This window comes from Lethenteron reissneri, unplaced genomic scaffold (assembly GCF_015708825.2).
Source record: "Lethenteron reissneri isolate LAM-NWPU_2019-01 unplaced genomic scaffold, ASM1570882v1 scaffold_1937, whole genome shotgun sequence".
Taxonomy (NCBI): Eukaryota; Metazoa; Chordata; class Hyperoartia; order Petromyzontiformes; family Petromyzontidae; genus Lethenteron; species Lethenteron reissneri.
In genome coordinates, this window is record NW_026891704.1 from 439,329 (window position 1) to 465,619 (window position 26,291).

Consider the following 26,291-nt stretch of genomic DNA (forward strand, 5'->3'; position numbering starts at 1 on the left):
TCATGAAAGCGTGTTTTTAAAAAAGTTTTTTTTCAAATATATATTACTTATTGTTTATTGTGGAGAAAAGAAACGAGAGGACCCGGACGAAATATACACGTGACCACCACGGGGAGAGAGAGAGAGAGACACGCAAATTCGAAACGTACAGCAGGCGTCAGGTTCCGGGATCGAACCCACGACCTCCTGTATACCAGGCGAGGTAGTGAACATCTCCTAGCCACTACACTATGGGGACCTCATTTGCCAGTAAAAATATGATAATTGGTTCTTTACCCTTCTATCTGGCAACAAAACTGACACCTTTTTGCAAGGAGTCATGTTTGCATAGACCGCAATACCTGCAGTCATAAATACAAACAAAAGACATAACTCTGATAATGTGCACTGTCCTAGAAGTTGATTGGTCCACACCCGAGACAGCTTTCCTTCGAGCCTAGTCTCATATGGGTTGGACCAGATGACGCCAAAAGGCGCACAACTCAAGGACAATGCACCATCAGAGTATGAGACCAATCAACTTCTAGGACAGTGCACATTATCAGAGTTATGTCTTTTGTTTGTATTTATGACTGCAGGTATTGCGGTCTATGCAAACATGACTCCTTGCAAAAAGGTGTCAGTTTTGTTGCCAGATAGAAGGGTAAAGAACCAATTATCATATTTTTACTGGCAAATGAGGTCCCCATAGTGTAGATGCTTGCCCCGAGCTCTCATACTCTGATGGTGCATTGTCCTTGAGTTGTGCGCCTTTTGGCGTCATCTGGTCCAACCCATATGAGACTAGGCTCGAAGGAAAGCTGTCTCGGGTGTGGACCAATCAACTTCTAGGACAGTGCACATTATCAGAGTTATGTCTTTTGTTTGTATTTATGACTGCAGGTATTGCGGTCTATGCAAACATGACTCCTTGCAAAAAGGTGTCAGTTTTGTTGCCAGATAGAAGGGTAAAGAACCAATTATCATCTCCTAGCCACCGCAGGTGCATCGCTCGGCCAGTGATTTGAGTGAATGGTTGAATTTCGATTTAAAGCTTTTGCGACTGCAGGGATTCATCTTCTTGGTTCTTTCGGTAAAGTCACGTAGAAGGAAAATAATAAAATAATAAAAATAAAACATTCTAATATAATATAATAATATAATATAATTTTATTATGTTTTGTTTTAATTATTTTATTATTTTCGCGGCTGTGATAGACATCAACCATTCACCTACTTGGTTCTTTCGGTAAAGTCACGTAGAAGAAAAATAATAAAATAATAAAAATAAAACATAATAAAATAATATAACCCTAACCCTACGGTCCCTTACGTTATTATGTTTTATTTTTATTATTTTATTATTTTCCTTCTACGTGACTTTACCGAAAAAACCAAGAAGATGAATGGTTGAAGTCTATCACAGCCGCCACCCGAGTAGCATTGCGTGTGCGTGAGCAGACCGGTGGTGACACGAGATGTGAACTCCCTCGTCTGGCATGCAGGAGGTTTGATCCCGACCCTGACCCATCTCTGCTGTATATTTGGAATCTGCGTCTCTCTCCCCGTGGATTTTTATCCGGGCACTCCAGTTCCCCCTCCCCCCCCCCAACTCCACATTTAGAATGAACATCGCGCATTTCGAGTGATTAGGCTGCCGCTATAACAAACAAAAAACAATTTCCCCGCTCGTGATTTGAGTGAAATTGCAAGCGTCTGCATCGTTGAGTTCGCGTGCAGAACGGTGGCGGTGGCGAGTGCGCACCTTGTCGAGACGTGATCTACCCTCGCCTGGCGCGCACGAGGTCCCGATGTCATGGCGAGAGACTGCAGAGGTCGCAAACAGGTTTTGATTCCTTACCCATACCCGTACCAGGCCACACCAGGGTCGCAAATGGGTACCCGTACCCGTACCCGGCCGGGTACGGGTAACCGTTCCCTACCCGTACCCTACCCGAAATGAGTGACAAACGGTTACTCACCAGTGACTCACGGCCTACCCGTACCCGTACCCGGCCGCACCAGGGTCGCAAACGGCTACCCGTACCCGTACCTGGCCGGGTACGGGTAGCCGGGTATCGGGTAGGGTACAGGTATCGGGTAGGGTACAGGTATCGGGTAGGGTATGGGTATCGGGTAGGGTACAGGTATCGGGTAGGGTACAGGTATCGGGTAGGGTACGGGTATCGGGTAGGGTACAGGTATCGGGTAGGGTATGGGTATCGGGTAGGGTACAGGTATCGGGTAGGGTACAGGTATCGGGTAGGGTATGGGTATCGGGTAGGGTACAGGTATCGGGTAGGGTACAGGTATCGGGTAGGGTATGGGTATCGGGTAGGGTACAGGTATCGGGTAGGGTACAGGTATCGGGTAGGGTACAGGTATCGGGTAGGGTACAGGTATCGGGTAGGGTACAGGTATCGGGTAGGGTACGGGTATCGGGTACCCGGTTGCGACCTCTGCGAGAGAGTCAACATCCCCTAGCCACCGTGGCGCCCCTGCCTGGGTGTGGCGGCGTGGCGTTTGGCGTCACTCCCGAGGGCTCTCGGTGCCCTCCTGTGACAGGAGACGGCCATCGGGAGAGGCTGGAGGCTCCAGCTGACTGAACTTTCTCCTCCTGATCCTCTTCCTCCTCCTGCTCATGAGGAGGTAAGTGGCGCCGACCACGATCACCATCAGCGCCACGCCCGCCACGATGGTGCTGGGATCCGGCATCGGCATCACCACTGTGGAGGGACGACGGTGGGGGGGCGGTGGGGTGATGAGCGGGGTGATGAGCGGGTGAGGAGCCATAGACTCACCCATAATGGAAACAGACACACGGGAAGAGAGGGAGCTGCAAACTCGGTAGAGACACACACAGAGACACACAGACACAGACACACACAGACACACACACAGAGACACACACAGACACACACACAGAGACACACACAGATACATACAGACACACACAGACACACACACACAGACACACACAGAGACACACACAGACACACACAGACACACACACAGAGACACACAGACACACACACAGACACACACAGACACACACACAGACACACAGAGACACACACAGACACACACAGACACACACACACAGACACACACAGAGACACACAGGCACACACAGACACACACACACAGAGACACACAGGACACACAGACACACACACACACAAACACACACAGAAACACACACAAGACCACACAGACACACACAGACACACACACACAGAGACACACACAAGCACACAGATACACGGAAAGAAAGAGTGAGAGAGAGAGCGAACACGCAACCTCCAAATGTACAACAGGCGTCGTCAGGGTCCGGGATCGAACCCATCTCGCCCACTGAGAGAGAGAGAAGTCGCAGTCACCTTTGGAGGTGACCGTCAGCGTGATGGTCTTCGTCAGGTCGTTGTAGAACGCTGCACACGAATACTCGCCGGCGTCCACGTGACTCACGGGAGACACGCGGACCGAAGCGTCACCTCTGCTCAGGTCTCCCACCCACGCCACGTTGCTGACGAACGAAGTCGCCTTCTTGTCGAACACGAGGATCTGGCGTGGGGACGGGGGGGGGGTGCAATTGACGACGTTGAGACGCACTTGGCGTCTGTGGTGAACAGAGGTTGGGTGGGTGAGTGGGTGCGTGAGTGGGTGGGTGAGTGAGTGGGTGGGTGTGCGAGTGGTTGAGTGGGTGAGTGCGTGAGTGGGTGGGTGGGCGTGTGGGTGAGTGCGCGAGTGGGTGGGTGGGTGGGTGGCGGAGTGGTTAAGTGAGTTGGCGAGTGAGTGTGTGGGTGGGTGAGTGAGTGCTTCAATGTGTGAGTGGGCCAGTGAGTGTGAGTGTGTGGGCGAGTGAGAGAGTGGGTGGGTGAGTGGGTGGGTGAGTGCGTGAGTGGGTGGGTGGGTGAGTGCGTGAGTGGGTGGGTGCGTGAGTGGGTGGATGGGTGAGTGGGTGAGTTGGCCAGTGAGTGTCTGAGTGGGCCAGTGAGTGTGTGAGTGCTTGAGTGGTTGGATTAGTGTGTGAATGGGCGAGTGGGAGAGTGGGTGGCTGAGTGGTTGAATGGGAGAGTGGTTGAGTGGGGGAGTGGTTAAGTGAGTTGGCGAGGGAGTGTGTGGGTGGGTGAGTGATGTGTGAGTGGACCAGTGATCGTTAGTGGGCCAGTGAGTGTGAGTGTGTGGGCGAGTGGGAGAGTGGGTGGAGGAGTGGTTGAGTGGGTGATGGAGTGAATGAGTGAATGTGTGGGTCGGTGAGTGAGTGTTCCAGTTTGTAAGAGCTGGAGTGGATGGATTAGTGAATGAGTGGGCGAGTGAGTGGTTGAGTGATTGAGTAAGTGTGTAAGTGGTTGAGTGAGTGAATGAATGAGTGTCATTCACTCACACCTGCCAACTTTAAAAAAGAGTTCTTAGCTCAATCAGAGCTTCACTCGATGGGAGACACTCCTGGGCGCCACGGTGGCAAGGAGATGTTAACTACCTCGCCTGATATGCAGGAGGTCCTGGGTTCGATCGGAACCCTGACGCCTGCTGTATATCTGGAATTTTCGTGTCTCTCTCTCCCCGTGGTCTTGTGGATTTCTCTCCGGGTCCTCCGGCTTTTCCCTCCACGTTTAGAAAACAACATCGTGCCTTTCGAGTGTTTGGCTGCCGTTCATTTCCCCGCGACAAGCCACTTCCGTTGAGCTATAATCTGTGATGGCCGGCTCGCTTCTAAAAACAAAGTGCTACACATCTCAATGGGGCCTTACCTAAAAAACAAAACGAGATGGTTAAATTGTTAAAGTCATGTAGGTTTTTGGGTGAGATCGCGTTATTTATAAATGTGTCGTAACCCTCCACCATCCGACACGGCCAATCAGTAAAAAATGTGATCATTGGTTTTTTACCCTTCTATCTGGCAACAAAACTGACACCTTTTTTTACAAGGAGTCATGTTTACATAGACCACAATACCTGCAGTCATAATGCAAACAAAAAACATAACTCTGATAATGTGCACTGTCCTTGAAGTTGATTGGTCCAGATGACGCCAAAAGGCGCTCCTTTTGGCGTCATCTGGTCCAACCCATGTGAGACTAGGCTCTAAGGAAAGCTGTCTCGGGTGTGGACCAATGAACTTCAAGGACAGTGCACATTATCAGAGTTTTTTGTTTGCATTATGACTGCAGGTATTGTGGTCTATGTAAACATGACTCCTTGTAAAAAAGGTGTCAGTTTTGTTGCCAGATAGAAGGATAAAAAAACAATTATCATATTTTTACTGGCAAATGAGGTTCCAATGGAGTAAAAAATGTGTCACGTTTTTCAAAGGACAAAATAATTCACTCCTTTAGCCCACCATATTGGTCGCGAAAGCCTACGTGTTAAATTAAATAGTTAAAGATTAACTTCTTTTGCACCATCGCACCTGTTTGCTCGATTTGTTTGCCGATATTCTCTCCCAGGTGATCATTTCGCCCGCGGGGATGGACTCCTCGAAGATGCACGGCAGGAGAGCGTCGGAGCCGTCTTCTGCCGTGACGTGGCTCTGAGCCAGGGCTGAGCCTGCCCAGGCCAGAGCCATGAACGTCCCTGAAGTGAACACGAGAGGCGAGAAGTCGTCACACGACAGTCTGACACGGTGGGGTCGCGTCGTGTGCGGGTGGAACGCGGGAGTGGTGATGGTCGCTGCGAGGAGAGGGAGGCCTGGGTTCGAATCCTGACTTGGGTGGAGTTTGTATCATCTCCCACTGTTCTACAGAGTGAGTGAGTGGAGTTTCTGCAGAGTGAGTGAGTGGAGTTTGTGTGATCTCCCACTCACTCTGTAGAAACTCCACTCACTCACTCTGTAGAACAACAGAGAGAGTGAGTGGAGTTTCTACAGAGTGAGTGAGTGGAGTTTGTATGATCCCCCCCTGTTCTACAGAGTGAGTGAGTGGAGTTTATATGATCTCCCTCTGTTCTACAGAGTGAGTGAGTGGAGTTTGTATGATCTCCCCCTGTTCTACAGAGTGAGTGGAGTTTCTACAGAGTGAGTGAGTGGAGTTTGTGTGATCTCCCCCTGTTCTACAGAGTGGAGTTTGCATGATCCCCCCCCCCTGTTCTACACAGTGAGTGAGTGTAGTTTGTATGATCTCCCTCTGTTCTACAGAGTGAGTGGAGTTTGTATGATCTCCCCCTGTTCTGCAGAGTGAGTGAGTGGAGTTTGTATGATCTCCCCCTGTTCTACAGAGTGATCTCCCCAGACTCCAAATATACAGCAGCAGGCATCGTCAGGGTCGGGATCGAACCCACGACCTCCTGCACACCAGGCGAGGTAGTCAACATCTCCTAGCCACCGTGATGATGATGATAAGAGAGAGAGACACGCAGACTCCAACTCTACAGCAACAGGCATCGTCAGGTCGGGATTGAACCCACGACCTCCTGCACACCAGGCGAGGTAGTTAACATCTCATAGCCACCGCGGGCTTCCAAATCGAACGAAATCTCTCCGTGAGCCACCAAATCGTCGCCTCCACGCAGATGAGTCGGAGGGACGCCGAGCGGCAGTCTTCGTCCGGAATGAACTCGTTCTTGAATATGTCTTTTGCGAAGCAAAATAAAAAAAACCCGTTTTCCCGGTCTTTGGCAGAGATATTTTCGTCGTTGTTGTTGTTCTGTACTTAGCGGTGACCAGGCCACGGGTGCGATATGGCGCTTGGTGCAGAGGGGGGGGGGGGGGGGGTTGCGGTGCGAATCTGGCAGACCACCCTAGCAAATACTGCGGTGGGTATGAGCAATGGGCGGCATTTAGTCTGTGGGCAGTGTTGAGTCTATGGGTAGTGTTGAGTCTATGGGCAGTGTTGAGTCTATGGGCAGTGTTGAGTCTATGGGCAGTGTTGAGTCTATGGTGCAGTGTTGAGTCTATGGGTAGTGTTGAGTCTATGGGCAGTGTTGAGTCTATGGGCAGTGTTGAGTCTATGGGCAGTGTTGAGTCTATGGGCAGTGTTGAGTATATGGGCAGTGCTGAGTCTATGGGCAGTGTTGAGTCTATGGTGCAGTGTTGAGTCTATGGGTAGTGTTGAGTCTATGGGCAGTGTTGAGTCTATGGTGCAGTGTTGAGTCTATGGGCAGTGTTGAGTCTATGGGCAGTGTTGAGTCTATGGGCAGTGTTGAGTCTGTGGGCAGTGTTGAGTCTATGGTGCAGTGTTGAGTCTATGGGTAGTGTTGAGTCTATGGGCAGTGTTGAGTCTATGGTGCAGTGTTGAGTCTATGGGCAGTGTTGAGTCTATGGGCAGTGTTGAGTCTGTGGGCAGTGTTGAGTCTATGGTGCAGTGTTGAGTCTATGGGCAGTGTTGAGTCTAAGGGCAGTGTTGAGTCTATGGGCAGTGTTGAGTCTGTGGGCAGTGTTGAGTCTGTGGGCAGTGTTGAGTCTGTGGGTTGTGTTGAGTCTATGGGCAGTGTTGAGTCTATGGGCAGTGCTGAGTCTATGGGCAGTGTTGAGTCTGTGGGCAGTGTTGAGTCTATGGGCAGTGTTGAGTCTATGGTGCAGTGTTGAGTCTATGGGCAGTGTTGAGTCTGTGGGTTGTGTTGAGTCTATGGGCAGTGCTGAGTCGTGGTGGTGTTGATGGTGATGATGGTGATGATGGTAATCGTCGTGGTGGTGGTGATGATGGTGCTACTCGCCATAACAGCACTTGCCCCAGGCGGTCTGTCGCAGAGGCCGTTCAGGGCTATGCGGGTGAGCTTTGTCTTTGCCCGGCACGAGGGGAGTTTAGGGGATTTCCCGAGCCAGAGGCGGGCGTCTTGAGGACGAACGCCGCCCCTCTCGTCACGCCACCGCGGTGTTTTTATTTTATTTTAAAAACAAACTACTCAATGAAGACGCGCCGAAATCCGCGTAAGCGAAACTCCTATCGGAGTTCCCCCTCTGGCGGAGATTCCAGAGAGAGGAGGAGAGAGGGGAGAGAGAGATCACTTGTCCAGACAAGGTTGTGTACCCTGCCTTGGAGTCTGTGTCGTGATGAAAACACAATGGGCGAAATTTGTCCTCTGGCAATTATAGAGAAGCTGTTGATTTATTTCCGTTTAAAACAAAAATGCAAACTCCGCTGACTCATTCTGACTCTGTAAAACAGGGGGAGATCAATCCAACTCCACTCAATCTGTAAAACAGGGGGAGATCAATCAAACTCCACTCACTCTGTAGAGCAGGGGGAGATCATACAAACTCCACTCACTCTACAGAACACGGGGAGATCATACAAACTCCACTCACTCTACAGAACAGGGAGAGATCATACAAACTCCACTCACTCTACAGAACAGGGGGAGATCACACAAACTCCACTCACTCTACAGAACAGGGGGAGATCATACAAACTCCACTCACTCTACAGAACACGGGGAGATCACACAAACTCCACTCACTCTACAGAACAGGGGGAGATCACACAAACTCCACTCACTCTACAGAACAGGGGGAGATCACACAAACTCCACTCACTCTACAGAACAGGGGGAGATCATACAAACTCCACTCACTCTGTAGAGCAGGGGGAGATCATACAAACTCCACTCACTCTACAGAACAGGGGGAGATCATACAAACTCCACTCACTCTGTAGAACAGGGGGAGATCATACAAACTCCACTCACTCTGTAGAACAGGGGGAGATCACATAAACTCCACTCTGTAGAACAGGGGGAGATTATTCAAACTCCACTCACTCTGTAGAACAGGGGGAGATCATACAAACTCCACTCACTCTGTAGAACAGGGGGAGATCATACAAACTCCACTCTCCAGAACATGGGGAGATCATACAAACTCCACTCACTCTGTAGAACAGGGAGAGAGCATACAGACTCCACATACACACTCACCCAACAAGAATCGCCGTTCACCACGAGGAGGTGATATTACTATGGGGCTTGTGCCAGGTTAGGTGCACCTTGAGGCCACGTGACGTGTCAAAGGCTCGCTGGCAGGAGGTCACGGGACAGACCCAGATGCCATGGGTTGACTGCCTGAGATGACCGGCCGATTCACCACCTGTACCCCCTTACGCGCCCACTGACTGCATTTTATCGCCCAGCGCTCCGCTCGTTGTTGTGAGCGTCGCTCCTCCGCCCTCTGTTGTAGTTGGAGGGCGACTGCCTCCAACTGCCCAGCCACGTCCTTCACGAGCCTCCTCCACTGAGGCCGATCTTGACACCGCTGGTACCAGTCATCGGCAAGTCCACTCAGCTCCACGTCCTCCTGTACCGCATCAGCTCCATCTCTTCTCTAGCCTGTGTCGTGCCCATTTAGCCCCCTCGATACGGCCAAACAGAAGCTGTCTCGGCATGCGGTGGCTGGGCACGCGGGCTACACGACCCAGCCAATGCAGCAGCCTCGCTTGCCGGAGGAGCTCACCGATGGGACTGTGTTCAGATCTTTCAAGGATTTGTGAGCTCCTCACACAATCCAGCCTGCTGGTTAAACCCAGGCAGGTAGCTTCTACACAGCGTCACGCAGCTGATGCAATGTTGATGCCGCCCGACTGTTTCGGAGCGAGACCTCTGCTGTCACAACCATCTCCACCACCACCACAAACAGCTTAAATTCCATCACGTCGACCACCACGTCCACCACCTCCACCACCACCACGTCCACCACCTCCACTACCACGTTCACCACCTCCGCCACCACCACCATCTCCGCCACCACCACCGCCTCCGCCACCACCACCACGTCCACCACCACCATCTCCGCCACCGCCACTACCACCTCCACCGCCACCACCACCACATCCACCCCCACTACCGCCACCACCTCTACCACCACCACCACCTCTACCACCACCACCACCTCTACCACCACCACCGCCACCACCTGCACCACCACTACCACCACCACCTCCGCCACCACCATCACCACCGCTACCACCACCGCCACCACCACCACCGCCACCACCACCACCACCGCCGCCACCACCACCACCATCACCACCTCCGCCACCACCACCACCACGTCCACCCCCACCACCACCTCCACCACCACCACGTCCACCACCTCCACTACCACGTTCACCACCTCCGCCACCACCACCACCATCTCCGCCACCACCACCACCTCCGCCACCACCACCACCACCACGTCCACCACCACCATCTCCGCCACCGCCACTACCACCTCCACCGCCACCACCACCACGTCCACCCCCACTACCGCCACCACCTCTACCACCACCACCACCTCTACCACCACCACCGCCACCACCTGCACCACCACTACCACCACCACCTCCGCCACCACCATCACCACCGCTACCACCACCGCCACCACCACCACCACCGCCACCACCACCGCCACCACCACCACCGCCACCACCGCCACCGCCGCCACCACCACCACCTCCGCCACCACCATCACCACCGCTACCACCACCGCCACCACCACCACCACCACCGCCACCACCTCCGCCACCACCACCACCACGTCCACCCCCACCACCACCTCCACCACCACCACCTCCACCACCACCACGACCACCACCACGACCACCACCACGACCACCACCACCACCACCACGTCCACCACCACCACCATCTCCGCCACCGCCACCACCACCGCCACCACCACCGCCGCCACCACCACCGCCACCACCACCACCGCCACCACCACCGCCACCACCACCACCGCCACCGCCACCACCACCGCCACCACCACCACCGCCACCACCACCACCACCACCTCTACCACCACCTCCACCACCAGCAGCAGGCATCACACCCGACTCACCCAGGATGATCACCGTGCCGTGCTGGGTGGAGGAGCCCATTGCGAGTCGCTCCCTGCCAGAGACTCGCGCCTCTCTGCGAGTTCCGATCTGACGGTCACGCACACACGACGGACTGGGTGAGCACTGATCACTCACCACTCACTCATTTACTCACTCACCCATCACTCACCCATCACTCACCACTCTCACTCACCCATCACTCACTCCTCTCACTCACCTATTACTCATTGACTCACCCATCACTCACCCTTCACTCACCCTTCACTCACCCTTCACTCACTCCTCTCACTCACCTATTACTCAATGACTCACCCATCACTCACCCTTCACTCACCCCTCTCACTCACACAACCATCACTCACCCTTCACTCACCTCTCACTCATTTACTCACCCATCACTCACTCATCACTCACCCATCACTCACCCTTCACTCACCCCTCTCACTCACGCATCACTCACCCCTATCACTCACCCATCACTCACTCACCCATCACTCACCCCTCCCACTCACTCACCTCCCACTCACCCATCACTCACCTATCATTCACCCATCACTCACCCCTCCCACTCACTCACCTCCCACTCACCCATCACTCACCTATCATTCACCCATCACTCACCCGTCTCACTCACTCACCCATCACTCACCTCCCACTCACCCATCACTCGCCCCTATCACTAACCTGTCACTCACCCCTATCACTCACCCTTCACTCACCCCTCTCACTCAACTGTCACTCACCCCTCTTACTCACCCCTCTTACTCACCTCTCTCTCTCTGTGTGAGTCTCTCTCTGTGAGTCTCTCTCTGTGAGTCCCTCTCGTCCACTCGATCCGCCCCCCTCCCTCCCGCCTCCCCCAATACCTCACGCAGCTGAGCCGGCTCAGGCTGCTACTGCTGCTGCCTCTGAGAGGCACGCGGAAGCCGCCGCCTCCGTCTCCAGGTGCAGCACGGCCACTCTGGACTTTGTCGTCGATTGCCCCGCGGGGAAACAACCCCCCGCCGCGTCATCGCAGGCGAGGCGCAGTAGGGGGGGGAGCAACACCTACTGCGCCAACAATTACGAGCATTCGACTTACGAACGCTCAGAGATACCAACACAACCTGGCCCCGTGTGACTGGGCTCTAAAGATGGCCGCCTCTGGTGTAGAACAATCCAAATTAAGTAGAACAATTCGTTTCAAAGACGAGGGATGGATCACCGGAGGATGTGTTTTGTTGGTTTGCATGTTCACCACAAGTACGTGTGGTTATGTCGACATGATTCGTTGCAACATGTTTCTATTTGGGGCCGTCCATAAATGACGTCACGCGATTTTGGACGATTTTTGACCCCCCCACCCCCATCGTCACACGGCGTCACAAAAAGTCAGACCCCCCCCCCTCAAATATGACGTCACAAAGCTCTGCCCCCCCCCCCCCAAAAATAAAACATACTTCAAATCGCTTTAAACTATTGTCATTGTAGTGCGTATTTAATGTGGTGCTGCACTCTGATGTTGTAGGAGAAAACATTTATTAAGACGTCTATTTAATTAAGTAGAACGTGTTGTCTATATTGATTTAAAGTTGTGCATTTTGATGTCACGTCACATTTCTCAAAACTCCCCCCCCCCCCCCGCCATTTATGGACGCCCCCTTTGATGTTTGAACACCTGAACACCTCCTGTTTTATTGCCAGAGAGGGTGAAACCTATTCTCAGACCGTGCACGTGTGTCCAGTTGTGGCTGTTCACGACGCCGTTGCCTGTTACAAGTTCACTAATGAAGAGAAGAATTGAGCAAACTCTGTAGACATCTCCTGGTGAGTTTTCAAGAGAGGAGAGAGGAAACACGAGCACCAAAGGGTATCAGCATCTACAGAACACGAAATACCAGTTGCATCTACATCTGTAGAACACGAAGAGCCAGTGGCATCTACAGAATATGAAGAACCAGTGGCATCTACATCTACAGAACACGAAGAACCAGTGGCATCTACAGAATATGAAGAACCAGTGGCATCTACATCTGTAGAACATGAAGAACCAGTGGCATCTACATCTGTAGAACATGAAGAACCAGTGGCATCTACAGAACACGAAATACCAGTTGCATCTACATCTGTAGAACACGAAGAACCAGTGGCATCTACATCTGTAGAACATGAAGAACCAGTGGCATTCACATCTACAGAATATGAAGAACCAGTGGCATCTACATCTGTAGAACATGAAGAACCAGTGGCATCTACATCTGTAGAACATGAAGAACCAGTGGCATTCACATCTACAGAACATGAAGAACCAGTGGCATTCACATCTACAGAATATGAAGAACCAGTGGCATCTACATCTGTAGAACACGAAATACGAGTTGCATCTACATCTGTAAAACACGAAGAACCGGTGGCATCTACAGAATATGAAGAACCAGTGGCACCTACAAAATATGTAGAACCAGTGGCATCTACATCTACAGAACACGAAGAACCAGTGGCATCTACAGAATATGAAAAACCAGTGGCATCTACATCTGTAGAACATGAAAAACCAGTGGCATCTACACATCTGTAGAACGTGAAGAACCAGTGGCATCTACAACTACAGAACACGAAGAACCAGTGGCATCTACACATCTGCAGAACGTGAAGAACCAGTGGCATCTACATCTACAGAACACGAAAAACCAGTGGCATCTACAGAACACGAAGAACCAGTGGCATCTACAGAATATGAAGAACCAGTGGCATCTACATCTGTAGAACATGAAAAACCAGTGGCATCTACATCTACAGAACACGAAAAACCAGTGGCATCTACATCTGCAGAACATGAAGAACCAGTGGCATTAACATCTACAGAATATGAAGAACCAGTGGCATCTACATCTACAGAAGGTGAAAAATCAGTGGCATCTACATCTGTAGAACATGAAGAACCAGTGGCATCTAAATCTGCAAGAGATTATACAACTTCTAAAGCTATTCCCCATGTTTAGTAAAGTTCCGCTTACGAATAAATGGACTTACGAACAGACCTCTGGAACCGAACGCGTTCCTAAGTAGAGGAGTCAATGTACACACTTTGCAGCAAATCGCTTGCAGGAGTTCTAAAATAAATAAATATGTTTAATACGTAGGCCTTCACGACCAATGTGATCCCTTTCATACTCGAATTGCCAATGTTGTAGTGGGTTTGCTCTCCAACATACAACCGGTTAGTGCTGTACTAGTGAATAATTGTACACGTTTTGTTTCCGTGACAAACATTATTTAATTGGCTGTGTCGGGTGGTGGTGGCGGGTTTAGCGACTTTTATATTTACTATCTAACCCAACATCTCTATTGTAGGAAATTAATAAATAACAAACGGTGGCTACGGAATTCATATAATCGTGAGGAATATTCTCGACTGACAAGTTTTTCTGTATTTTCTATATTTCAAAAATGTAAAACCCGATATTTTCGTGATCCCCTACGAGTACCATTCTAATCGCTGTCACTCGATCCTCAATCCCTGCACCGATTGTCCCCCTGTCAACTTAATCATTCCATTCTGTCACGGCTTCGTAAGCTGCGTCAAGCGCCTTGCGTGAGGGACCCTCTGTATAAATAAAACAATTCAAATATCTTCTTGGTTCTTTCGGTAAAGTCACGTAGAAGGGAAATAATACAATAATAAAAATAAAACATAATAAAATAATTCTCACGACGTTTCGGCCACAACGCAAGCAGCCGTCCTCAGGTGAATAACAGGTCAGGTGAAGAACAGGTCTGTCGATAAGACAGAGTCAGACTCTGTCTTCTCGTCAGACTGTCGCGAAAGCCTACGTGTTAATCTGACTATATGATGCATTGTCCTTGAAACTGATTGGTCCACACCAGAGACAGCTTTCTTTTGACCACAAGTATTGTGGTTAATGGTTAATGCAGACATGATTCCTTTTAAAAAGGTTTCAGTTTTGTTGCCAGAAAAAAGGGGAAAAACCCTATTATTATCCTTTGGAACTGGCAAAGGAGGTCTAATGAACGAGGTTCTTGTTTGCCAGGTCCACACCGCAGAATAAAACTCAACTCTATTTTATGTCACCATGTGTACAGCCCCACGACTGAGCTGCGATGTAGTCGTAGCGCTTTCTCAGAAGTTCTGACCTGGCAATCACAAATTATAGCTGCTCACCGAAGTGGCTGATATCATCATCACCACGTGGTAGCTCTTGCAATCTCTCATTTACTTGATACAGTTGTCGTGGCTGTGACGGTTCCACCTGAAGACGGAAGCTTGTGTTGCCTCCGAAACGTCGTGATTTTTATTTTTATTTTATTTTACTTTTATAAATTTTAATGTTTTACCCACGTGACTTTACCGAAAAAACCTAAGAATATGTATAGCAGCAGCCAAATTAATCTCTAAAACGCCTGACGCCGATTCTAAATGTGGACGGGAAGTCCCGAGGAGAACCCGGAGGAAAATCCACGGGACCACGGAGAGAGAGAGACAGAGAGAGACGCAGACTCCAAATCTACAGCAGCAGCAGGCATCGTCAGGGTCGCGATGGAACCCACGACCTCCTGCACACCAGGCGATGTAATTAACATCTCACCACGGGGAGAGAGACGCAGACTCCAAATCTACAGCAGCAGCAGGCATCGTCAGGGTCGCGATGGAACCCACGACCTCCTGCACACCAGGCGATGTAATTAACATCTCACCACGGGGAGAGAGACGCAGACTCCAAATCTACAGCAGCAGCAGGCATCATCAGGGTTGCGATGGAACCCACGACCTCCTGCACACCAGGCGATGTAGTTAACATCTCACCACGGGGAGAGAGACACAGACTCCAAATCTACAGCAGCAGCAGGCATCGTCAGGGTCGCGATGGAACCCACGACCTCCTGCACACCAGGCGATGTAATTAACATCTCACCACGGGGAGAGAGACGCAGATTCCAAATCTACAGCAGCAGCAGGCATCGTCAGGGTCGCGATGGAACCCACGACCTCCTGCACACAAGGCGATGTAGTTAACATCTCACCACGGGGAGAGAGACGCAGACTCCAAATCTACAGCAGCAGCAGGCAACGTCAGGGTCGCGATGGAACCCACGACCTCCTGCACACCAGGCGATGTAGTTAACATCTCACCACGGGGAGAGAGACGCAGACTCCAAATCTATAGCAGCAGCAGGCATCGTCAGGGTCGCGATGGAACCCACGACCTCCTGCACACTAGGCGATGTAGTTAACATCTCGCTACCGCTGCGCCCACCAATTAAATGACGATTATTTATTTACTATTAGGAATTAATTCAAGATGACGGAAAAAAAAGAATCGACTTTAGCCTTCCCGGCAGTAAAATACAAAAGATATTGATGAATCTTCAAACACAATTAGGCACCGATAATGGTATTATCGCTTACAAGGCGCCATGGCGTGGAGGTGGTGGTGGTGGGTTTGCATTAACCACACACACAATCGCGGGTGTTACGTTGTTGTCTGATATCTCTGTGGGACCCGTTTTTGCCGGTATCAAGACGATGGGAATCTAACCTAAACGATGTTTTATTTTTCCAGGTGAGGCCCCACTGAGCTATATAGCAGCTCTTCATCAGAAACAACCTGGCTATCACAAGTGAGAGCTCAACGAAGTGGCTTGGCAATTGACTTGCCTCCCACTGGCATTTTTTTTGCACACAGCGTTGAAATGCGGTGTTTTTTCTGGAAGACTTTGCTGTTTTTTACAGGATTTTTTCTGTTGCGCGTAGTCACTTTAAGATGTTTCTTGTTCATGTTTTTGTTTTGTTGCGGTTGCACCCGAGTCAAGAGCCGCATGGCTCACATGGTTCTACCTAATACATGCAACTGAAACGTGGACATTTATCGGAGCCTCGGGCAAATGGAAGCGGTGGCGTCGCTCGACCACAAGGTGGCACCGCGGTTGCGTGCGATGAGTTGCAGTGAAACTAGAAACTCTTTTTTGTTATTATTTGACCAGGTAAGCCCCCACTGAGTGATATAGCTGCCCCTCGCTCTCTTTAGAAGCGACCTGGTTATCATACCTCAACGAAGTGGTTTATCATCATGTATGATGATACGTATGACAGCCGTGTAACTGTCAACGCGTGATGTTGATTCTAAATGTGGAGTGAAAAACCGGAGAACCCGGAGAAAAATCTACGCGACCACGGGGAGAACACGCATTACTTTAAATACGCAGCAGGCGTTAGGATCGGGGTCGAACGCCAGGCGAGGGTAGTTAACATCTCCTAGCCACCGTGGCGCCATCAATACGTTGGCTGCTCAAGCCGAGCCATTCATGCTTAAATATATATTCATAATCAACGTTTTTGGGTTTAGATCGCGTTATTTATAAATATGTCGTAACCCTCCACCACCCGACACGGCCAATCAATCAAAAAGTGTCACGTTGACAAAAGACAAATCGTTCACTGCTTTAGCCCACCGGTGTGTTGAAGCGTGAAACCACGACATTTACAATGTTTGAGTAGTACTGTGACGTTTCGCTGGTAATTGCATCCAGCATCATCGGGCAATTCGCCAGAATGGTGAGGCTCTGCTGTGTCTCCCGTTCTTATATAGAGCAGCAGCAGGGTGACGTCATCATTAACTCATTAACTCATCATATATATATCTGCATTGCCCTTGTGCTGTTTAACGCAGTCAACTTGCGTAGGGTGAGAAAGGAAGGCAACACACGTACAGTTCATCTTTTGGCGTCGTTCTCTGATCTAACGCTGATTGATGGTGGAGACAAGACGATAAAGACGGACGGAGCTCTGGTCTAGGCCAATCAGTTCCGTAGCGTTGTTATCAAAGCGCGTTCCTTTGCATGTTTGTATCACAAGCGTGGTGTGTGGCTAATGCAGACTCGATGACACCTTGCAGTAGCTGTGTCTATTTGCGGTTTGGACAATCAGCTGTATTATTACCAAAAGGGGCTTAAAGCCAATTATTTTTCATCATCTTGATATCGGCAAAAAGGGTGACCGCAAGCTACGGGATTCTTATTGTCATAGGCAACCATCACGGATTGTGTTTTACACACACGGGCTGCAGGAATGTCACATCAGCGGGGTGGTGTTGCTGCTGCTGCTGTGTGTGAACCCAATTGAGTCATGTGCAGGCAATATTTCAGCATTGGGACTGTTTCGCAGATACCAGTTACATGATATTTGTGTGTGTGTGGCACGGGGTGAAAAAACCAGGGAACCCAGAGTAAATCCATGCAGGGCAGGGGGAGATCATACAAACTCCACTCACTCTGTAGAACAGGAGGAGATCATACAAACTGATCACCATGAGGACATTTATAGCAGCCCTCTCAAGGCGTGTTTCTAGATGTGGAGGGGGAAACCAGAGGACCCGGAGAAATATCCACACGACCACGGGGAGGGAGACACCGCAAACTGCAAATACACAGCAGCAGGCGTCCGGGTCGGGATCGAACCCACGACCTCCTGTACAGCAGGCGAGGTGGTTAACATCTCCGAGCCACCACGGCACCCCAAGCCCTCTGCGCCTGGCTTGAGGGGCTGTGCAGAGCGCCCTCTAGTGGAGGCCCTTCCGCCTGCAGTGGCGTGAGCGAGCCGTTGCAGCGGCTGCACCTTCATCGTTGATCTTTGTCACATTCAGCGCCGTGTTTTACATTCTCAAGCGATCCTGACTGCCGATGAGGCAGTGAATATCGAAATTTTTGTTGGCTTTGGAACCACCAATGGTGCTGCTGAAATTGTGCACTCACAGGAATATTTTTGTGGCTGCATTTTATTTTTGTGTTTTTGATGTGGAGGGGACAGACGAACGTGAAGGAGACGAATGCGCTGGGGTTTTGGTCGATGTGGATTTGTGCAGTGGCGTGATGTGACCGCCAGGGGGCAGTGCAGTTGCGTGATAAGTTTCAGTGATTCATCACGCAGGCGGTTTGGGTTTAGCTCGCTTCAGTTCATTTATTAGGTATAGCCCTGTGAGCCGTTCGGCTCTTGAATCGGATGCAACCGCAACAAACAAAAACATGAACAAGAAACATCTTAAAGTGACTACGCGCAAGCAGAAAAATTCAGGGAAAAACTGCAAAGTCTTCCAGAAAAAGCACCGTATATCAACGCTGTGTGCAAAAATCCCAGTGGGATGCAAGTCAAACAATAACAACCATACGACAATTTAGATTAAAGTTATCAGTCTAACTCTGTACTACAACAAACAAATATGGCTAATTCTAGACTCAAAGCTTTCGTGACTGCAAGGATTCATATTTTTAGGTTTTTTCGGTAAAGTCACGTAGGTAAAATTTTTAATTAATAAAAGTAAAGTGTTGTGACGATTTCACATGAAGACGGAAGCTTGTGTTGCCTCCGAAACGTCGTGATTTTTATTTTATTTTTATTTTACTTTTATTAATTTTAATTTTTTACCTACGTGACTTTACCGAAAAAACCTAAAAATATGGCTAAACCAAAACGTTTTCGAAATCACCAAAATAAAGCTATAAAAACAATGTAACAGTGATCATAGGAACTGTGATTAAAATGTAACAATAAAGGATATACATAACATGTACGACCAAACTTTGCAAGCCATAGCTGGCAGCATGAGTCACTCCATAACAGCAGGAGTATCAGTCGGAGTATCAAACATTTTCAATGCACCTTTAAAGATCAGCACACTATAATCAAAACTCAAGATCATACTTTGCAGTGGTCATCTGGAGCAATACATTTGATTTCAGGCCACTGAATAGCAGTGGCATCTAGGGGTGTACAACTCCTCTAGAGCAGTTTTGAGTGAAGATCTCATAGGTAGTGATCCAAGTTGCAGTTTATTGGCAATAGCATTCCAGACCCCGGGGGCATCAATAGCAAAGGCCCTTCCTCCAGTATTTGTACGGCAATAAGGAATGTGAAGCTGGTAAATGAGCGAAGACCTTAGGTCACATTTGTTCTTCGAAACAGTGAAGAGATCCAGCCGGTAGTCTGCGGATTTTATTGTAGGTACATCGTGAATAAATAAGATCTGATGCACAAGCCGTCGATCATTAAGAGATGTAGAGTTTGACCCAATGTAGAGATAGCAGTGGTGGGTCCTGTATGGGCAGTTCAATGCAAATCTTAAGGCCGAGTGATAAATTGAGTCAAGCTTCTTCAGTACAGTACTGGGGGCTGGAAAGATCCAGTGCATTTTAACTTGTTCCCACGTGAATAAAAGCGACAACAATATTCATGGCACATCATATTCACCAGCAAGCATTTCCTGGACATGTTTGTCCATTAATTTCATCTGCAGCCGATTCAGATATTACGTAGGATATTTGGCGCCAAAACCTTGCAGGGCAATTGCACGAATTGACCGTTAGTTGTTTTGGCAGTAAGTGTTGCGTTATGGAAACATTTCTCCTGTGCGTATGTTTATTGCGTTTACCAAATCTCCTAACGAGTAATGGTTCTGACCCACCGTGCAATGCAACATATTTAATTCGTGGTTGTCACGGCAAAGCATAGTGTGGACGCGATATAGGAATAGGCGACAATTTCTCATGGGGCGAATTTATTCTTCAGTGATCGTGATTTTTTGACAAGTGAAATACAACCTAGTTTAAATGTATTTTCGGGCATGAACTAACATTTTACACGTATACATATATATAAAATAAGCGCCTAGCATAGATAACTCGTGCAGTACTATTGATGATCGTCTCAATGCCAAGAGGATATATATCTATCCCTGTGATCACCTCTTTCCTAAATTTTTACTCATTAATTCCAATAAAGTGCACTTTATTCACTTTAAATGTCGATTTAAAGCTTTCGTGACTGCAGGGATTCATCTTCTTGGTTCTTTCGGTAAAGTCACGTAGAAGGGAAATAATAAAATAAAGCACAATAAAATAGTTATTTTATTTTGTTCCATTTTTAATATTTAAATATTTCCCTAATTAAGAGTTTTATTGTTTCATTTTTATTATTGTATTATTTCCCTTCTACGTGACTTTACCGAAAGAACCAAGAAGATTTATTCACTTTGTTTAGCTGAGGCATACGAAATGGCGCCAAAACAAAAAGAGCACTGTATAAGGTTGTTTTCGGAAGGGTGTTTGCTTGATGAAAGACCATCCATTAAAGACATCAACGGCACTCAAAGGTCCTACTGGAATTGTGATGCGGCATTCTGAATTGATTTCGCGCCAAACGTTCCGCACCCACTGCAGTCTAGAGTCTCGAGTGAATTGTTCCCCTCCCACGCCCGCTCAGCAGCAGCAGCTCAAGCTCCACAGAAGCCGTCCGCCCCCCGCACCACGAAGCCTGCGGCCGCCTCGACGCGTGCGCCCTGACGAGTGACGACGGTGCCGGGGCAGCAGCACGCGCCCTGCAACAGCCGGCGAGGCACGTGACGAGTTGGGTGACGCAACGTCACTGTTCTTGAATCGGGTGCAACCGAAACAAAAAACATGAACAAGAAAACATCTTAAAGTGACTAAGTGCAAACAGAAAATCCAAGAAAAGACAGCAAAATATTGCAGAAAAAGCACCGTACACCAACGCTGTGTGCAAAAATCCCAGTGGGATGCAAGTCAGGGATCCATACTCTTTGGTTCTTTAGGTAAAGTCACGTAGCTATAAAATAGAAGTGATTTAATTCATGTTGTTTTATACCTACGTGACTTTACCGAAAGAACCAACGAGTCTGGTGTCGTTCTTTGTTTTACTGCTGTCAGCTGTTCGTGTGCGCGTGGTGACTGACGCTAAGACTTTAGACTTTCAAGGCGGGATGTGTGAGTGAGTGTGTGGCTCAGCCCGGCCTCGTGTCGACCCCAGCGCTGCACTGTGACTCCTCTGGTGTTGAGTCGTCCACGGCGTGGTTGTGAGTGGTGATCATCATCATCATCGTCACTGCAGCAGGCATCGTGCTGCTTCTGAGCGTCTCGATTCGGGGTTCGTCTCGAGACGTCGAACAACGCCGTGAAGGAGGCAGACGTCCTCTGGGTCTCATTCAGCAAGCCGCAGTGACCGGCGTGGTGAAGTATGGTGAAATTTCACCCCCCCAGTCGAGAAATTATATTAGTGGTGTAGTGGTACAAGTGACATTGTTAGTGTATGTAACAGTGTGTGTAGAGAGATATTAGTAGTGGTGTAGTGGTATAAGTGGCATTGTTAGTGTGTGAGTGTAACAATGTGAGTAGAGACATATTAGTAGTGGTGTAGTGGTATAAGTGACATTGTTAGTGAGTGTAACAGTGTGTAGAGAGATACTAGTAGTTGTGTTGTGGTATAAGTTGCATTGTTAGTATGTGAGTGTAACCATGTGTGTCGAGAGATAGTAGTGGTGTAGTGGTATACGTGACATTGTTAGTGTGTGTGTGTAAACCCGCACTGAGTGAAAAGTGGAAGTACGTATCCACACAAACCTGTGGTGAAGTATGCAGACCTGTCAACCCCTAGTCAGTGTCCTCCCTTAACACAGACCAAGTCTCACCTGTGTTGCTCACCCATGCACCTTTATACATCTCAACAAACAGACATGTGCGTTTTTGTTTGCCCATCATGAAACGGCTGTACCAGCTATGGAGCTTTAAACTCAATTTCCCTGTTCAAGAATACGGCGTGAACAGTGCGGGTTGACAGCGACGATTCAAGCAGCGGAGTTTCACATTTACCCCCCCACCCACTGACCCACCCACTCACCCACTCACCCACCCACCCACCCACTCACCCACTCACCCACCCACTCACCCACTCACCCACCCACCCACCCACTCACTCACTCACCCACCCACCCACTCACCCACTTCTCAGAAATGAAGCCGGTGCTTTCCGAGCAGTGACGTGTTAAAAACAATATCCGTTTTCCTGTAAATGTACGAAATGACGTCATTTTGTGGTTACGTCATCAACCGTAAGTTTAGTAATGTCTTTGCTCTAAATGCTCTCGTTTCGAATGACGTCACTATAATGGGCGACACCCCCTTTGTGACGTCATGTCACTCTTCAAAGCCACTGCCTCTCTGACAATGTAACTGAAACCGACGTTAGAAAGAACCTAAAATGGAGCGAGCGGGCACGGGGATAAAAGTTTTTTACGAGATGTAACCTTGGGAACCGTTCGTTTTGTGAAACTAATAAATAATCAGTTTTGATTTAAGACATGTTAAACACGCGTCGGGTATTACACACTTTTTTTTATTAACTCACTGTCTGTTGTTGTGTTAACCCACTTCCCAATGTGGTATCGACTGCAAACTTGGTATACTTGTGTCATACTGATGACAATACTATATTCTATCAAAAAATAAAAATAAACATTTTAAAACATTCATTTTTTAATGTTATGTTTCGCCTTGGCTCTCATTGTCCACGGTAAACTGACGTTGGCTGTAATTGCCCACAGTCCCTGACGTTGTGGCAAGCTTCGGGGCCACTTCCTGGAGTCGTGGAGTTGTTCCATTACGAGTAGGGTACATATTCTTGGTTCTTTCGGTAAAGTCACGTAGAAGGAAAATAATAAAATAATAAAAATAAAACATAATAAAATATTTATTAATGCGATTGAATCAGAAATGGTTTTGTTGGTTTTAATGACGAGGCTGTTGGTGGGGTCTCTTTATTTTTGTATAGCTGCCATCGTTGAGTAGTTCTTGAATTTTGTTGTTGTATTCTGTTTTGTCCATGATGACAGTGGCATTGCCTTTGTCGGCTGAGAGGATGACAATGTTATCCCTCTTCACCTGAGGACGGCTACTTGCGTTGTGGCCGAAACGTCGTGAGAATTGTATTTTATTATGTTTTATTTTTATTATTTCATTATTTCCCTTCTACGTGACTTTACCGAAAGAACCAAGAAGATGATAATCGGTTATTGGGCACGGCGGTCCGACGCGCCTGGAGCGAGTAGTTTATCAGCATGTCTATTTATACTGCAGGAGGAATCCGATGAGCTATGAAGCTCTTTTTTTCGCTGATGTCCAGTAGGGGCAGGTCAGAACGTTACATCAACAAACACAACACACACACACACGCGGTAGGAGTGTAACGTGTGGGAATGGTAAACAAATCACCGAAAACATTATCTCCGTAGATATAAAAGGCAAAGTTGTGATTATGTGTGTCTGTTCAAAATGTTTAGCGTACTTCCCGACATGCAACTCACTGCAAATTTGCCATGTGGGTACTTTCCAGACTGTACACCATGCAAACATTATACAAATACACTTTTGTGTTTTTTTTTGGGGGGGGGGGCTCAATAATGCAGAGATTTTTTGCACGGCAAGTGAGCTGTGACGTCACATCTGTCACGTGACCCGCGCACGTGGAAGCGTAACGCATTGTAGTGTAGTGGTTAGCGCGCTGCGCTACGAACCCGGCGACCCGAGTTCGATTCCCGCTCACGGCCACCACCGGTGACGATTATTTTAACCGGTCCTGGGCCTCCCCTAGGTCGACTCAGCCTCAAACGAGTAACTGGTGTTGTGTGTGAACATCGCCACTGGGGAGACAAAGGCGGCCGGGTGTGGTGAATCCAAGTCATGGGCGAAGCCGGGTAGTGCAGCTTGTACTACAGGAGGGGAACGCTCCCGGGAGAAGTTCACTGTGGAGACGGAGCGGTGAATTCCGCTCCCGTGCAGCGGCGAGGCTGCGTTGTGGCATCGCGGGCCCGGGGGAGGTGGCGAAGGCTTGGAGGGGGCCTTCATCCAGCAGCGGATAGACCACGGCTGAGCCCCTACGTGCTGCCTGCAGCGAACAGGCGGCGCGTGACGTCACCACTCGCAGCCCTGCAACTCGCCCCTCCCCCTCCTGCTGCTCCCACTTCTCCTCCCCCCCTCCCCTTCTCCCCTCCTCCTCCTCCCCCCCCCCCCCTCCTGCTGCTCCCCCCCTCCTCCTCCCCTTCTCCTCATCCTCTCCCCCTTCTCCTTCTCCTCTTCCCCCTCCCCCTCCTCCCCCCTCCCCTCCTCCTCCCCCCCTCCCCCTCCTCCTCCCCCCCTCATCCTTCTCCTCCCCCCCTCCCCTTCACCTCATCCTCCCCCCCTCCTCTTCCCCCCCCTCCCCTTCTCCTCCCCCCCTCCCCTTCTCCTCCCCCCCTCCCCCTCCTGCTGCTCTCCCACCGCCTCTGTGTGTGGTGTGGGGGGTGGCCGGGGGGGGGGTGAAGTTTGACCATACTTCACCACGCTGGTCACTGCGGCTTGCTGAATGAGACCCAGGGGACATCTCCCCCCTCCACGGCGTTGTGTGACGTCTCGAGAGACGCGCCACGAAACGGGGCGCTCAGAAACCAAACGGTGCCAGCTGCAGTGCCGACGATCTACAACGCCATCAGTGTCGACAAGAACCATGGGGTTAATGTCGACACCGATGGCACACTCCACACCGATGGCAAACTCCACACACACGCTGCAGTGATGGTCATCAACAACGCCATCAGAGCGGTGGCTAATACCAGAGGTGTCACGGTGTCGTGTTGTAGAACGACACGCGGCCCCTTGCCAGCGGGTGGGGGCCTTGGGGGCTGTGTCGCTGTGTGACACAAACTCTCACGCTCACTGCGGGGTCAGCTCTATCGCTCAGTCATCTCCGCCCTCTGCCGCCGAATTTCACCGCCACGCGCGTGTTGTTGCTGTTACCCGCAGGACCCGCACTGTTCCGCGGGTCTCGAGTCGCGCTATCGACAAAGGAAATCTCGGCGGAACGACCCAAACAGGCAGGAAAGGAGATAAGAACCACATCACCCACACAGAGCTATTTGTAGATAAAGCTCCCTCGTGTAGCCTGAACAGATTGGGGGCAGGTGCTGTTAGCGAGCACCGATGAAAGCCAGAACGGTCACGAGGGGGTGGGTGGTCAGCACCACGCCCGACCGCCTTTGTCTCCCCAGTGGCGATGTTTACACACCGCACCAAGTACTCATTTGAGGCTGGGTCGACCTAGGAGAGGCCCAGGACCGGTTCAGATAATCGTCACTGACGGTGTTGGCCGTGAGCGGGAATTGAACTCGGGTCGCCGGGTGGTTCGTAGCGCTGTTACACGACACACCACACTCACCCTTCACTACACACATACATAACACTCAAACACACAACACTCACCCTTCACTACACACACTCACACACACTACACTCACACACACAACACTCACTCACACACAACACACACACACAACCGCAACAAACAAAAAACAAGAACAAAAAACATCTTAAAGTGACTATGTGACTAAGTGCAAACAGAAAATCCAAGTAAAGACGGCAAAATATTGCAGAAAAAGCACCGTACACCAACGCTGTGTGCAAAAATCCCAGTGGGATGCAAGTCAAACAACAACAACCACAAGACAACTTAGATTAAGGCCATCAGTCTAACTCCGTACTACAACAAACAAACATGGCCAAACCAAAAAGCGTTTCGAAATCAACAACATGTACCACCAAAACCCTGCAGCCATACCTGGCTGCATGAGTCACTCCACAAACGGCCCACTGCCAACGGCATCACAAGTTGTATCTAGAGTCTAGACGCTGTGCAGGTCACAGCGCAGCCCACACGAGAATGCCCCCCCCCCCCCCCGCGTGTTC

General features: G+C 49.7%; 1 protein-coding gene across 1 annotated transcript; it reads right to left on the bottom strand.

The window, feature by feature from the left end:
* Positions 1-928: 928 nt before the first annotated feature.
* Positions 929-10,818, bottom strand: LOC133339622 (myelin protein zero-like protein 2). The gene is made up of 4 exons (XM_061547753.1): positions 10,733-10,818; positions 5,393-5,556; positions 3,360-3,543; positions 929-2,705 (listed from the first exon to the last, which is right to left on the bottom strand). Exons 1-4 carry the CDS (start codon positions 10,770-10,772, stop codon positions 2,509-2,511), a joined length of 585 nt encoding a protein of 194 aa, XP_061403737.1. The 5' UTR covers positions 10,773-10,818; the 3' UTR covers positions 929-2,508.
* Between the last annotated feature and the right edge of the window lie 15,473 nt (positions 10,819-26,291).